General features: G+C 34.0%; 1 protein-coding gene and 1 long non-coding RNA gene across 2 annotated transcripts; one reads left to right on the top strand and one right to left on the bottom strand.

Annotated features, from left to right (window-relative positions):
* The first annotated feature begins 5,742 nt into the window (after nt 1-5,742).
* Nucleotides 5,743-8,851, top strand: LOC114257273 (pentatricopeptide repeat-containing protein At3g49170, chloroplastic). The gene has a single exon (XM_028197037.2). The coding sequence runs from the start codon at nt 5,880-5,882 to the stop codon at nt 8,454-8,456; it is 2,577 nt and encodes an 858-aa protein (XP_028052838.2). The 5' UTR covers nt 5,743-5,879; the 3' UTR covers nt 8,457-8,851.
* Nucleotides 8,852-9,075: 224 nt separating this feature from the next.
* Nucleotides 9,076-10,842, bottom strand: LOC145797210 (uncharacterized). Its single transcript, XR_014338456.1, has 2 exons — nt 10,742-10,842; nt 9,076-9,283 (listed from the first exon to the last, which is right to left on the bottom strand). It is a non-coding gene; the product is annotated as an uncharacterized LOC145797210 (long non-coding RNA).
* Between the last annotated feature and the right edge of the window lie 5,958 nt (nt 10,843-16,800).

The raw sequence follows: 16,800 nt of genomic DNA, 5'->3' as shown, positions 1-16,800 counted from the left end.
TTTGTCGAGACCAATCATGTGATCTGCACTCTCTCTCTCTTTCTCTCTCTCTCTCTCTCACTCTCTCAATAGCTAGTTTTGCAAGACCATATGTGTGTGTGTGTGTGTGTGTGTGTGTGTGCGTGTGTGTGTTGTATATCTATTGTCAAATTTTATTTTTTTGAATTTTATTTTTTTTAGATGTTCACATGGTTTAGATAACTCTTGTGAATGTACCTATATAATAACTTTTGATACTTTTGGGATTAATTTATGATATTTCCAATCAATTTGATAAGAATTGTAACTTCTATTTAGAAAATATTAGAGGAAAAAATGATTTATTTTTATGTTTTGGGTTTAGAGTTCACTGATTATAATTTGTTTTGCAAGTTCGGGGGAATCTCTGCCCATGGTAAACCATGGAAGAAAGGATCCTAGTAAACAATTTTGAGCACAAAGGGTTTTGACAAGGGACTATTGAGAGGCACCAATTGGATTGTATATATAACTAATAATTAGCTTTGGAGGAGTGAAATACAATTATGTGAATAAAAGTTCTAAATCTCTATGATTTTCTTGTTTTTTCTTTTCTTTTATGTAAAGATTCATTTTTTTTTTTTTTTTTTTTTGTATAATATATACAATGTGGTGCTTGCTCAACTATGTTAATGAAAAAGCCAGGTACAAATTATTCCCCTCCCCTCCCCTTTTTGATGGTGGCCATGAGTCCAAAAACCAATTACAAAGAAAATTTTGTTTCAGCAGTAACAACTGAAAAAAGAGAGTTAGGCATCTCCTCCATCTATACATAATTACAAATTGTTGTTATCCCCAATTCTGCAAAAATATCGTTGCTGATATTTACTTGCAAAAATAATTCTTTGCTATCAACAACCTTCCCCATAATCAACATAAAAAACACATGAAAAACATAACCAAGAGCAAAAGGCCACTGTAAATAACAAGTATGCTGGAAGCTGTGTACACTTTGTTGTTGTCTAAGATCTCAAAAAAGGCCACTGTCAAAAAGTTTCTTTTGCAAAAATTGACTAAACTAGTTTCACTGAAGTCCGATAAATTTACTATATTGTGCACTTGAGGATCCTTTAGAATCTTCAATTGAAGGACAAAGCAAGGACTCCTACGTCAAAAAAGAAAGTAATGTGTCAAAAAACAAATCAAATCTATGCAGTCTTGACATGAATAATATAAGTTGTATAAAACCAAATAATTAAACTTCAGTAGAACTCATTTTCACCTATAACAATTGAGTGAATGCAAGATGGTTCCAAGCTTGAGGTGTTTCTGGGATCATCCATGACATGGAATTGGGCATCTCGACACCCTGTGGATAGAGAGGACTTGGATCCATGTTCTTATCTTGGAACACAGGCACATAAAGAGGCATATTATCCTATATTATGAAAATTTATATAAAATCAATAAGAAGTGTATGATTAAGAAAGAAAATATTTATAAACAGAAAATAATCTTCAACCTGTACTGTACAATCTATAATAGACAATTGAGGGGTTGATTGAGATTCCATTTTGCATCTACTTTTCTTTACTATGGGTTGCAATTCAACCAAACTTTTAGGCCTTTTTTCAATATACCCTTCCCCAAACCCTCCTTTTTCTTTAACCCCTTTGCTTTAAAGACATGTGGGTTATGAGATTGATTTTCTTTTGCAACCTTTTCACTTGATTTTTGTGGGCATCAAGGTGCATGGCTTCATTTTCTTTTTCATTCACACTAGCTTGTTTTCTTAAGACATCATCAATCTTTTTTTGCCATTTCAATAGAATTTTTCATAAGCATGCATGTAGTTTCTTTACTTTCAGCCGCACGACAACCCAACTTAATCAAACTCAAGCACAACATTCTATAACGAGCATTCATATCCAAATCAACCACAACTTGTTTAGCTACACACCTACTATTTTCTTGCACCAATCCATCTTTGGCTTTTTTTGCCCATCTCTTCAACAAGTAAGATTTTGGTATCTCTTTGATGTTTATCATGTCAAGGCCTTTCAAAGCATGGGAACACAAAATTCCACATCTCTCAAACAATTGACAAGTGCATGACACTTGAGGGCCTTGTGGGTTGGCTTTCACTTTACAAACTATAGGCTCATAAGGTATCTTGACCATATAGTCATGTGAAAGGTTACTTTCATCTTGTTTCTATGCAAAAGTACACAAGCTATTCTAATATTCTATCTTGAATAGTTCAAAATCTGGTTTGTGTAAAAATCTCCTACAGTAATCAACATGGGAACAGGTAATCCAATTCTCGACAACTTTTGACGAGAAGCATATTCATATTCTAACAATATGTGGTTAATATCATCAACAAGCCTTTCAAAATGCTTAAAGAAATGCACTATTCCTAAGTCCGATTGCAAAAATTACAAAGTTTGGCATTGAAGCTTTCACTTACCTACGTAGTATCAACCCAAGTAGACCAAACTGTCATAACATAGGGCTTTGCCCATTTTTCCATCACCCCATATATAGTAGACAACCAACTATTATCATGAACATCAAATCTATCAAGCATATCTTCCCAAGCAATGCAAAAGCTTTCCTCATCCTCATAATTGTAAATGAATTTACCAAGCTCAACACCAATCCCACCATGATCACCTACATATTTGCTTCCCAAGTGCTTAATTGCATTTTGCTTGATATGCCACGTGCATATTCTATGGAATGTGTCAAGCATAACCAATGAAATAGCCTTTGCCATAGCAGAGTCTTGATCGGTGAAAAATGTTTTCTGTTTCTTTCCTGACATAGAGAAGCTCCTAAATAACCATTCAAACGAGGTAGCAGTTTCATCATAAAGAAGTGCAACTCCAAATATAACACATTATCTATAATTGTTAAACCCCCAAAAAACTGCTAACAAACGATAATCCTTACAGGTTCTGGATGTTGTGTCAAAACTAACAAAATCCCCAAACACACTATAGTCAATTATCATTTTCGGATCAACCCAAAAGATATTAGTAATTTGTTCTTCAACGTCTAATTGTATATTAAAGTGAAATGAAGAATCTTTCATTGATTTGTCCGCAAAATACACCAATAAACTTCCAGCTTCCCCAAACTTCAAGTCTTGTTGTCGTTTGGTCCAAAGATAGTCTTTCAAGTCTTGGCGGGTAAAACCAAGACATTCCCTTCCACATGTTTGCCGAAAATGCAAGCTTAAACGATGATCGTAATCTAATCCCAGAGGCCTCTGCCAAATCAGCTTCAATTGCTTGAGCTTCTGTAGTTTTTCATTGCGAAGGCATCAAATGGATGCATTCTTGAATATGAAGTGGGTGATTGTGATCATCAAAAAAATTAATAACCTCATATTTTTGGCTCTTTTTATTCAATGCCACTGTCATAAGTGCCTTGCAATCAGTTCTTGTCTCTTGATGCGGCTTTTTAGTTTTGATATCCCTATTGTCTTCACGTCGGAACCCTTCTTTCAAACAAACAAACCTTCTAGAAGTGATCCCCTTTGTTTTTTTTTTTTTTTTTTTTGCATGAGTTAGAGTATTCAATTCGAACACTGAAACCAATAATCCTTTCGAACTCATTGTAATTTTTTTTTTTTTTTTTTTTTTTTTTTTTGCATCATCCAATGAATCAAACTCCAAACCTATTTGGGGTTTGTAATCTGGCATATTGAGGTTTGGATTGGCATCCCTATTTCAATTTTCAACAACAGACTAAATAATATCATGAAATCATTCAGAGCAATATAACCTCACCAAGTTCTTTTTGTATAATTTCTAGTGAACACATAATTGAGAACATAAATGCATATGATATTTTCTAAATAAAAATTTACACTTATCAAATTGATTAGAAAAAATTATAAATTGGTCCTAGAAGTATAGAAGTTATTTTATATAGGTACATTCACAAGAATTATCTAAACCATGTGAACATCTGGTAAAGAAAAAAAAAAGGCCATAGATATACAATATATATATATATATATATAGGTGTGTGTATGTATATTATGAACATATATACTCCCAAAACACTAGCTATTGAGAGAGAGAGAATACAGATCACCTGTTTGGTCCCAACAAATTTCTCATCCATGGAGGTTCAAAACCTTCTGCACACATTGATTCATCCATTCGTTTTTTACGAACGAAGATTTTTGATGTGGAGAAAAAATTTCAGGAAAAACAATCACTATCATTTTTTAGCACGAAGATGAAATTTCTTGAAAATTTCGAGAAAAAAAAAATCACCTATTGCTTTTGAGCACGAAGATGAGAAGTCTCACCAGAAGATGACGATGAAAAGCCCTCAACGTTAGTTTGTGATCCTCCGTTAGTACAAAACGATGTTATTCTGTATAAGAGTTACGGCTCCACATATGCAGCCGAATCTCAACCTTTGATTGCTATATGTGCTAATGTGTCACTATCCTGTTGATTGGATTGTTTGGTCCAGTTTTAGTCCCAACATGAGAAGCCACTCGCAAATAATAAAATAAGATATGATATGGAGAAGGGTGGGGCGTCCCAAACCTGCCTTATTCCCTCCCTACACATAAGTTAATTGTAAATCACACTAATATATTGCTAACTCCATCAGGTGATTAAAAAAAAAAAAAAAAACGAAGTAAGTATAGAAGGTAGCATTAACATTATTTTGCATAGTGTCCCTAATCAATACAAAGCTATAAATTATTGAGTGAATAATTCTTGTTTCTTCGGGCAAATTACATCAATAATTTTTGCAATTTATCCAATTTTTTTCATTTTAGTCCCTATAATTTTAATTAGTTTAATTTTAACTTGTAATTTTAAATTTTATATCAATTTATCTAATTGATTATGCTAATTAGGATTTTTGAAGAAAAAAAAAATAGTAACTAAGCTGGTTAATGTTAACTTATGAAGCCTCCCTCGGTTTGGGAAGTGGGTTGGCTTTTTGACTTTTTTGGCTATTTTAGCCTAGGCTAAAAAGCTTGGTTTAGGAAGGGTTTTTTGACTTTTTGACTTTTTTTGCTTTTTTTGTGAGAGGAGAGTGTAATGATTATGGGTTGGATTTGATGTTTTATTTGTTGTAGCTAAAATAGCCTATTTGTCTTTTGTGGCTAAAATAGCCAAAAAAAACTCTTGCCAAACGGAGCTAAGTTGAACAAGTTTACAATTTAAAAATAAAAATATGACATGTGTCGCTTATGCGTGTGTTTTTTATCAAAAAAAAATTAAAAATTGTAATCAATTGAATTAAATTGAGCTAAAATAATAAATTCAACATCAAAATTGACTCAATTAAATTTATAAGAACTAAAATAACATAATAGTCAAAATATGAAAACTACTAATAATAATGTTACATACAACCACAAATACAACACAGTTAGATAATGATATATTTATTAGAGAAAATTCTCTGTGCGCCGTATATAATTTTATTACAAAATTAACTAAATTTTTATGAATTGTTATAAGTTATCTCACAAAATTTTATAAGTTAAACACAAATAAATTTACATAATCAGTAAATTTATATTCAAATTACGTACTTTTATAAAACCATTTATATAAATTCATAAAAAATATATATAATTTTGACTTATTTTAAGAAATTGATTAAAAGTTGAATTTTTAATTTTTTAAACTATTTTTTGAAAAAACATATAAAAATAAAGCGATGATATTCAAAAAAAAAATTAAAAAACAATAAAAAATTCACTTTTAACCAAATTCTCAAAATAACCAAATTTACTCGAGCATAGACGTACACAAACAGTGGTTGTCGCCTCCACCCCCACAGCACTCATCAACACAGCACCACGACTGTCCAATCCTCTCGTCAACAAATTTGGATCCTATTTCGGGTAGAAAACCGTTGAAGAAAGAGCAATGTTCGTTCTCTCTCTACTATCTCCCCCCAAATTACTTCCACCTTCCAACTTAACCATAAACCCTTCCCTCCACAACACCTCCTCACCATCCACCCAAACCCTGAAACATCCCAATTTCGAACCATTCAAGGACCGTCTGATCCGTCTCGCCAATCAGGGTCACCTCCACCAGGCAATCTCAACCCTTGATCTCATGACCCAACACGGACTCTCCCCAGACCTCGTCACCTACTCTGTCCTCCTCAAGTCCTGCATCAGAACGCGCCAATTTGATCTGGGTAAGCTTGTTCATTCCAAATTGTCCCACTCACTACTCGACCCTGACTCGGTCCTACTCAACTCACTCATCACCTTGTATTCCAAATCCGGTGATTGGGTAACTGCTAATTCTATCTTTAACGGTATGGGTGAGCATAGAGACTTGGTTTCTTGGAGTGCGATGATCTCTTGCTTCGCTCATAATGGTATGCAATCGCAGTCTATATCTACCTTCTTTGATATGCTTGAATTTGGAGAGTATCCAAATCAATTTTGCCTCGCTGCCGTGATGCAGGCGTGTTCGAACTCCAAGAATGCTTGGATTGGGAAGATAATTTTTGGGTTTGTGATAAAGACGGGCTATTTTGAGTCTGATGTGTGTATTGGGTGTGCATTGATTGATATGTTTGTGAAGGGTTGTGGTGATTTGGGTTCTGCAAAGAAAGTGTTTGATATAATGCGTGAAAGAAATGCCGTTACTTGGACTCTGATGATTACTAGATATTCTCAGCTGGGTCAGCCCAAGGATGCTGTTGAGTTGTTCATTGATATGGTAGTTAGTGGCTTTATACCTGATCGGTTTACTTTTAGTAGTACTATTAATGCCTGTGCGGAGTTGGAATTGTTGTCACTTGGGCAGCAATTGCATTCTCTGGTTGTCAAGTCTAGGTTGACTTTGGATGTTTGTGTTGGCTGTAGTTTGGTGGACATGTATGTAAAGTGTGCAGTAGATGGATCAATGGTTAATTCGAGGAAGGTTTTCGATCGGATGCCTAATCATAATGTTATGTCTTGGACTGCAACTATCACAGGGTATGTGCAAAGTGGAGGGCATGATAAGGAAGCCATTGAACTCTATTGCAGAATGATCGATGGTCAAGTTGTTCCTAATCATTTTACATTTTCCAGCCTTCTAAAGGCATGTGGAAATCTTTCTGATCCAGCAGCTGGTGAACAGATTTACACCAACGCAGTGAAACATGGTCTTGCTTCAGTAAATTGTGTGGGAAATTCTCTTATTAGTATGTATGCTCGATCTGGTAGGATGGAAGATGCCCGGAAAGCTTTTGATATTCTATTTGAGAAGAATTTGGTTTCTTACAACACAATTGTTGATGGGTATGCCAAGAATTTGGATTCCAAAGAAGCCTTTGAACTCTTCAATGAAATTGAGGATACAGGAATTGAGGTTGATGCTTTCACATTCGCTAGTCTCTTGAGTGGAGCTGCAAGCATAGGTGCCGTTGGTAAGGGTGAGCAAATCCATGCTCGGTTAATGAAAGCAGGGTTCAAGTCAAACCAATGTATATCTAATTCTTTGATCTCTATGTATTCTAAATGCGGAAACATTGAAGCAGCTTTGCAAGTTTTCTCTGAAATAGAAGATCATACTGTAATATCATGGACATCTATTGTCATGGGTTTAGCAAAACATGGATTTGCAACAAGGGCTTTGAAGATGTTCCAAGAAATGCTTAAGACAGGCATAAAGCCAAATGAGGTCACCTACATTGCTGTTTTATCAGCTTGTAGCCATGTGGGTATGATCAATGAGGGATGGAAGCACTTCAATGCAATGTACAAAGAACACAGGATAAGCCCGAGAATGGAACATTATGCATGTATGGTTGATTTATTAGGCCGATCACGCTTCCTAGAAGAAGCCATTCAGTTCATTAACTCGATGCCTTTCATGGCTGATGCTTTGGTTTGGCGTACATTGCTTGGAGCTTGTCAAGTTCACGGTAATACAGAGGTTGGGAAACATGCCGCCAAGATGATTATTAAGCAGGAACCTAATGATCCAGCAGCATACATTTTACTATCAAACTTATATGCTTCATCAGGTCAATGGGATGAAGTGGTAAGAATCAGAAAAAACATGAAAGAGAGAAATTTGGTAAAGGAAGCAGGCTGTAGCTGGATAGAGACAGAAAATAGGGTGTACAACTTCCATGTAGGGGATACTTCTCATCCGCAAGCACGAGAAATATATGAAGAACTAGATCAGCTGTCTCTCAAGATAAAGGAGTTGGGTTATGTCCCTAATACAAACTTTGTTCTTCATGATGTGGAGGAGAAACAAAAGGAACAATATTTGTTCCAACACAGCGAGAAAATTGCTGTGGCATTTGGTCTTATAAGTACATCCAAATCGAAACCCATCAGAGTATTTAAGAATCTTCGCGTCTGTGGAGATTGCCACACTGCTATGAAGTACATATCAATAGCAACAGGGAGAGAAATAGTGTTGAGGGATTCTAACAGGTTTCATCATTTCAAAGGAGGGGCTTGCTCGTGCAATGATTACTGGTGATGATCAATTTATTTCTTTGAAACAAATGAAAATGACAGAATTTCATGGACTAGGGGATGTGTGCTGTATTGAGCAAAGCTGTTAAGCAGTCCCTTCTGTTGCATTACCTGCTGGTGCAAGCAGTGCTAAGCCGAGCTACAAGAACTCTGATAATTTTAGTCAAAGGCAAGGCCAGATCAATATAGCATACCAAATTGCTATCTATGTTCACCATAAGGCCAGATATACAAATTGCTTCTTAGGCCTCGTTTGAGAACATGCTGTTTTAGTAACTTTTTGGCTTTTTAGTTAAAATATGATGTAAAAAAAACTAGTATATTTGGGATGACTTTTTGACTTTTTATGAAAAGAAGTGCAAAAAGTAAAGAGAAAATAAAATCTTTGACTTTTTGGTATAGGTTGTTGACTTTTTGGATTTTTTAGTAACTTTTTAACTTTTTGGCTAAAAAAGCCACTTGCCAAACGAGGCCTTATATTACAATTTCAAGATCAGCCACAATGGTGGAATGGGGTTGAACTTGCCTTCCGCAGAACCCAAGAAGAAGAAGAAAATTTGTCACACCCCAAAATTCATGACTGTAAAAAAAAAAAATGTAAAATGCAACTCAAACAGAATAGATGACCAAAACATTTTAATATACACATATAAGAAGAGTTAATAGCATAGTTAATTCATTTGTGTTCCGCAATAGGATTACAAAATATTGTCACGCCAAAAGTCATAGAAAAAACAACTAGTAGTCTAAGTCTTCAAGTGAACCACGGCTCCAACACTTCACCTTAATTGCCTTTGGGATAACCTTCACCATCTTAAACTGCTTCCTCACCTGGCATGACACGTCATGAGCTTGAAATGCCCAATAAAAATACACACACTCCCATATCTTCTATCAACCAATCAATCATACACAGAACAAATCGGGTAACATAACATACAATACTACAATAAGGTTCTGTGAATTAGTAGTTAGGCTAGATATCTAGAATCCCCCAAAGATATGCTTCTACCCAACCATAAGGATTGGACATCGGACTATTCAGAACTCCCCTTTTGCTGCTTTACAGACCTTACCACCTATGCCCACCTCTCGATTATTTACCGGCCAGTGACACTAATGGACTTCAAAAGTGACAGCCAAACAAGTGAGCTCGCTTACACCCAAATCGTGCCTAGGGTTGCTTAGACCCTGCACATATCATACCAAATCGTGCCTAGGGCTCGTTTACATTCTACACATACCAAAGGCCTCGCTTACACCCTGAAATCACCGCATAGAGTCTGAATACATCTGTGTCATCCTAGGGGTTCGTTTAGACCGCTTGTGCAAGACTTAACTTATTTGGTATTAATCTCATCATAATTTATGTTATTCATATGTATAAATTATTCCGAAACACTAGTGTGAACGTCACCCATTGCCAACCCCTTATCATTTCCCGTTTATTAGATCTTTTGATAAGTAAGTTCATCACATTCGGTAATATAAAAGAGCATGAGACAACATAAGAGAGGAAATATAGCCCATGATAATCATACATAAGTATGGTAAAGCAAACAAACAACATTAAGCATGTTTTGAAGTACTTAGAAACAAATAACATAATACTTTCAGAACTGCAGAGTTAAAAAGAATGCTTTGGGAAAAATACTTCCAGGTCATATTAGGGGTTGAAATTGCACAGAAACAATAAACAACATGTCTATTTTCAGTTCCAATTTTCAAAATTTGCACAGCATAGCCAGAAATTCATCTACTAGCTCGGTTCGAAAACCTGTCCAGATTTGTCACCCTTTAGGAAAACTAGCTTTCCTCTCAACCTACTCGAAGATTTTCACCTAAATAAATTATGTTGGAAAGAGGACTCAAAATTCTAAATTTTGACAGAAGAACCAACATGAGATGATTTTTCTGAAATTTTATAAAATTGCAAGAAGTGGACTGTTTTTCAGAGTCTTAGGACCAGATTTTTAAACAAAATATCCAAGCCCTAAAAATACACAATGAGGGGCTAATAAAATTATTATAAGCTCTAAACACACCAACTATTCTATATTAAATTCAGATTTGATAAATAAATAAATTTGATATACATTTTAAAATAGAGAAGTTGCAGCAGTGCATATTTTGAACAAAATTGCAAGACAATGTCACCAATTCATACCACACTTGCATACACATCAAAAGTCATATTTACCATTAATATATAACACAAGAAAGCATACTCGACATAGAATGGGATGGGTGAAAGAATTAGAGAAGACAAGAGAGAGGTCTGATTCTTACATTAACTCAAGAAAACAACTTTTCTTCCTTCTTCTTCTTCACTTCCTTATAATTCACAATCTCCTCCTCTCACCCTCTCCTTTGCTGTTGAAAATATGGGTAGGGAATGGGGAAAATGTTCTCAATTTATAGGAAAGGGATTTAGGTTGAAAAGGCAATTTTATCCTTAGGCAATTATTGTTCCTTAATAGCTAAGAAAATTATCTTAATGACTAAGGAAAATAGAAAACTAATAATTATTTGGATATTATTCTCAAATCTTCTAGGTGGTTCCGCAACTAAGTTTTTCCCAAAATAATATTTATAAATACATATGTAAATACTCATTTTCCAATAAATAATAAATAAAAGACAAGAATAAGATATATGAATTAATTTAGAGATTAGGGGTTAAAATAAATAAAAACTAGGTATTTTAAAATATAACATGGTGTTCTAGCACTGTAGGAAATTGCACTTTTGGTGACTAAATTTGGCGACTAAAAAAAATTTAGTCGCCAAAAGTTTTGAAATTGGTGACCAAAAATTATATTAGTCGGCAAAAGTACAAGATTTAGCTACTAATTTTTTTAGTCGAGGTATATTGATTATTGGCGACTAAAAAAAATTTAGTACCTAAAAATGCCACAATTGGCGAATAAAACAATTTTTAGTCGCTAATATGCTACAATTGGCGACAAAAATTTTTTTTAGTCGCTGTAGAGTTAGATTTGGCTACTGAAATTATTTAGTCGCCGAATGGAAAACAAAAAATTACTTTTTATCTTTAGCAACCAAAAGTTTGGTCCCCAAAAATTTATTTTCAACTACTAAAATATGTTTTAATCGATGTAGAGTTAGTTTTCGCTACTAAAATTATTTAGTCGCCAAATGAAAAAAAAAATTACTTTTTATCTTTTGATGACCAAAAGTTTAATGAGATTTTTGGTGAAAAGCCCCTTCCATGGGGCCTATTTTGTGTGAAGCCCACGGATGAAAACCCCTCAATTAAAAAAATAGCATGAATTGACTAAAATGCCCATCCATATAAGTGGGGAAATATGAAACAATTGCACCGTTTCTCTCTCTTCTCTCTATTTCATCGATTGAAAACCCTCATCTCCTCTGAATATCATCATTCGAAAACCCTAGCAATGATTAAAACCTTCTCTGAGTCTCATTACTCTCGCTCTCTGGAGCTACTTCGTTACAGTTTCGTCGATTGAAACCCTAGCAACGTTACAGGTTCGTCGTTTGCGCTCGAATCGAACTCGGCATTACGCTTTACTCTCTCTCTTAAACCCTTCTCTGAGTCTCATTACTTTCGCTTTCTGGAGCTACTTTGTTATAGTTTCGTCGATTGAAACCCTAGCAACATTACAGGTTTGTCACTTGCGCTCGAATCAAACTCGGCATTACGCTTTACTCTATCTCTTGGACACACATTTTACAGGTGATTTTTTCCTCTTTTTGCTAGTTTTTCGACATTATGAAGTCTGTCTGGGTTTGTGTTCATTTTGGAAGTGGTGTATGAGATTACGTTGCGTGAGTAGAATTTGGGATTTTTGGTTGCACAAAAGATCATTTGTTCTAAAAATTTTATCGCTATCTTAAAATACTTTAAATTACTAAATCATGTGAGAATGTTAAGGTTTAAAAATTTTGAAAACTAATTTAGGTATTTCATAATTACAGAGTAAAATTTTACTTTAACTCTAGCCTTTGCTCATTACGCTTTGATTTCTGTAGTGTTTTGGTCCTGTAATTTCAATGCTTTGAAATTCGCTTGCTTCATGAATTTTTCCGAGTAAAATTTTACTTCCAACCAGAGTAAAATTTTACTTATAATGAGAGTAAAATTTTACTTATTACAGAGAAAAATTTTACTTTAACTCTAACCTTTGCTCATTACGCTTTGATTTCTGTAGTGTTTTGGTCCTGCCATTTCAATGCTTTCAAATTCACTTGCTTATAATGAGAGTAAAATTTTACTTATTACAGTGTAAAATTTTACTTTAACTCTAGCTTTTGCTCATTACGCTTTGATTTCTGTAGTGTTTTGGTCCTGCAATTTCAATGCTTTCAAATTCACTTGCTTCATGAATTTTTCAGACTAAAATTTTACTTCCAATCAGAGTAAAATTTTACTTTCAATAAAAGTAAAGTTTTACTGCCAAACAGAGTAAAATTTTACTGTCTCATTACAATGCTTGTGCATTTTGTTTAGTGCTTATTTGTTTTGTCACATTGTTGTTTAAAGTAAAATGTTACACTGTTGATATAGGAAAACTTTTTAGTGTTTTAAAATGGTTGTTATAAAAAGAAAATGTGGTGCTGCTGATGATGATGATTTTGAAGTTCCACCAACAGTTATACAAAAGAAGAAAGTCCCTAAAAAAAAGAGCAAAAGTAGTAAAGAAAGTCCTTCGAAGTTGAATATTGTACATGGAGTACGGGAGAGGGAGAACTATATGAAACAATATAGGTCCAATATTGTTTCATTGATAAACCTAATGTGAGACACAATGTTCACTAAAAGACACATTACTGCCCTTGAGAGAACACCTTTTGGGATGTTTAAATGTTTTTGGAAGAAAGATGATGTGGTGTTAAAGAAGTTCAAGAAAGTTGACGATAATGTCATGGATGTGATCAAATCTTATGACTTTCATGCAAAAGGATTTAAGCTTGGGGGGAAAACATGTGACATTCGGGACAGTGACGTTACTTTGATTTTTGGGATAAAATCGGGAACGAAAAAAGTAGATGTGTCATATGGGAAGAAACAAGAATCACCTTTTGTGCAGAGAAGGTTTCGTAATATGTCAAGAATATCTGTAAAGAGTTTGCGAGAGGCATTAGGAGATGCGTTGGAAGGCACAACGAGAGTTGATGTTGAGGATGTTGCACGAATAATGTGTCTATTTATTGTGGCGACTTTGCTATTACCAACAACTGGTCTAACAGTTGGATGGACCTTTGTCGCCCTTGTAGAAGATTTGGAAATGATGAATTCGTATGCATGGTCGACTGCAGTTGCATCCACGTTGACTACTTCAATCCATTCTTCATTAGGAAGTCCTGAAAATGTCACTGGATGTGTACTTCTTCTTTTGGTAAGTAAATTGAACTACTTGAAATATTATGCAATCTATCTTTAGAGAATTAACTAATTTCGATTTTTTATTTTATAGTATTGGTTATGCGAGCATACTACCCTCATTCAACCTCAAAGAAAAAATTTGTGTCCAAGGCTCCTTCAATGGGACTTATCAACATTGAAGAAAAAGCTAATGAAGAGGTCATTGCAAAGACTAAAGCCTGAAGAGGTATCATCTTTCCAAACTCAGCCTTACTAGTTCACTTTGCTTAAAATTATACTTATATAATAAAATCTTACTCTTGAACAGAGTAAAAATTACTTACAGTCAGAGTAAACTTTTACTTTGAAACATAGTAAAATTTTACTTACTCTTGAACAGAGTAAAATTTTACTTACTCTTGAACAGAGTAAAAGTTTACTTTAAATCAGAGTAAACTTTTACTTCAAATCAGAGTAAACTTTTACTTACAGTCAAGTAAAATTTTACTTACTCTTGAACAGAGTAAAAATTTACTTTAAATCAGAGTAAAATTTACTTTAAATCAGAGTAAACTTTTACTTTAAATCAGAGTAAACTTTTACTTACAGTCAAGTAAAATTTTACTTACTCTTGAACAGAGTAAAAGTTTACTTTAAATCAGAGTAAAATTTTACTTACAGTCAGAGTAAAATTTTACTTACTCTTGAACAGAATAAAAGTTTACTTTAAATCAGAGTAAAATTTTACTTACAGTCAAAGTAAAATTTTACTTACTCTTGAACAGAATAAAAGTTTACTTTAAGTCAGAGTAAAAGTTTACTTTAAATCAGAGTAAACTTTTACTTACAGTCAGAGTAAATGTTTACTTAAAATTAGAGTAAAAGTTTACTTACAATCAGAGTAACCTTTAACTTTGAAACAGAGTAAAATTTTACTTTAGTGGTTAAAGTTTGCTTAATTGATGGCTTCTTTTCTTTTTCTATTTTTCAAATGAAGGTAAATCACAATGAACTGAAGCCCATTTCCAGAGAAGAAATAGAACTCATTTGCAATGATGATGAAGAAGATGCATTAGACATAGAGGAAAATTTGGAAACTGAAGAAGATGCATTGGACATGGAGGAAAATTTGAAGACTGAAGAAGATAAAGATCATGTAGCTGAAGCTTTAGGAGATGATCAACCTTTGAAGGACTTCATTGATCTTCAAAAGGAAAACAAGAGGCTGAAAAGTGAGAATATAGCGTTGGTTGAAGAACTGAAGAAAATGAGGGAAACAATGCAAAAAATAAAAGAGGATCAAGAGGTAAAAACAAAAGAAATGATGGAAAAGATGAGCAACACAGAGAAAGAAATGGAGAAACTGAGAAAGGAGATTGAAGTACTCGAATCTGAAAATAAACAGTTGGTTGAACAGATTGAAGAAAATGCAGTTCATGCGGCTACCCAAGGTTTTGCTTCTAAAGAAATGCCACATGCTAAAGGAGTAGAACAAGAGAAAAACTTTGGGATTCAAACTACATTGAAAGAAATACCTATAGTCATAGAGCCATTGCAAACATCCATGGTCAAGAAAATCAAAATCAAGGCGAGGAAGAAAAAAGAGATGTCTGATTTTGAATGTGAGCCAAGAGAGGCAAAGAAAAAAAAGACCACAAAACAAGCAATTGAAGTGATATAAAAAAAATTGATTTGTGTTGACAACTTGCCTCTAAGCCAACCAAAGCCAGTTGAAAGGGTTTTGTTTCCAGATAAGGCTACAATATGTAAATTGCTTGATGAGAATGATAAGTGTCTACTGAACAAGATTTACAATTTGGAAACCATAGAGTAAGACCATTTTAATTTTATCAAACAACAGATTTTTACTGTTATCAAACTGCAACGTGTTAATCAACATTTTTTTTACCTTATAACTAGTGCAATCATATGGTCCAGCACAGAAAATGAAGTATATGTTACATTGCATGATGCGGATGCAATTCTGAGAGATGCTGATACTGCAAATAATGTAAGTGGCCATGCAAGTTTCAATGACTAGTGTTCACTTCAATAACTAAAAATAATTCATTTTATTAACATATATTTAATTGATTTTTGTTTCTGTAGGTCATTGACAGCTTCGTAGAAATGCTTGAGATTGAGCAACAAGCAAAGAAGCCAAAAAAGAATGAATCATTCTTTTTCTCAAACCTTTGTTGGGTAAGCCATCAAGTTGTATTTAGTTTGAATTGATAAATTTTTACTGTGATTTAGTGTAACATTGTGCTATATTTTGGAGTTAATTTTTACTATTTGGCTTGCCAAAGATTGACAACTCATACAGTGTGTCACCAACACAACTTGAGACATGACACTCTTATATGATTAAATGCAGTCTTTAGTGAAATGGGGTTATGGGGAGCTGAGAAATCATTTAATTGATAAAGTCCTTGAACAAGATTTGAGTGGATATAGATACCTTCACTTTTGCATGAATTCCAATGGGAACAAAAAGGAAGAAAAACCGTACCACTGGACATTTCTTGTATTTGACACTGAACTTGATGAGTGGAGACATTACAATTCTTTAAGGCTAAGAGACAACAGAGAAGATCCTTACCTTAAGGATGCAAAAAAGATTGTAAGTGCTTTGCATCATATTAATAGTAATTTTTTGCTGTGTTTTATTCTTGAATTTAATCGTGACCAAACAATTATGCAATGATGTTAGATAACATATGTGGATAGCAAGTTGGCCAACAAAATGAAGAGAGGTAGAAGAAAGTTTGCAAACTTGGTTTCGGTGAAAGATAGTCCACAACAACGCCCAACATCGTAAGTATTTCACACTACTATTACATGCTTGAATTGGTAGTTTTCAAATTTGACTAAATCTAACAAGATATTGATTTTTATTAACAGTGTTGATTGTGGAATTATTGTATGTTATATCATGCGCCAAATCATAAGAGATGAGCCTATTGCAAATTCTATGGAAGATGATAAAATTAACAAT

This window comes from Camellia sinensis, chromosome 1, assembly GCF_055761805.1.
Source record: "Camellia sinensis isolate YWXY chromosome 1, ASM5576180v1, whole genome shotgun sequence".
Lineage (NCBI taxonomy): Eukaryota > Viridiplantae > Streptophyta > Magnoliopsida > Ericales > Theaceae > Camellia > Camellia sinensis.
This window is presented reverse-complemented; position numbering and strand designations above follow the sequence as displayed.

What these genes read in the sequence shown, in the direction of transcription:
- LOC114257273 (XM_028197037.2), top strand. Translation starts at nt 5,880, where the DNA reads ATGTTCGTTCTCTCTCTACTATCTCCCCCCAAATTACTTCCACCTTCC.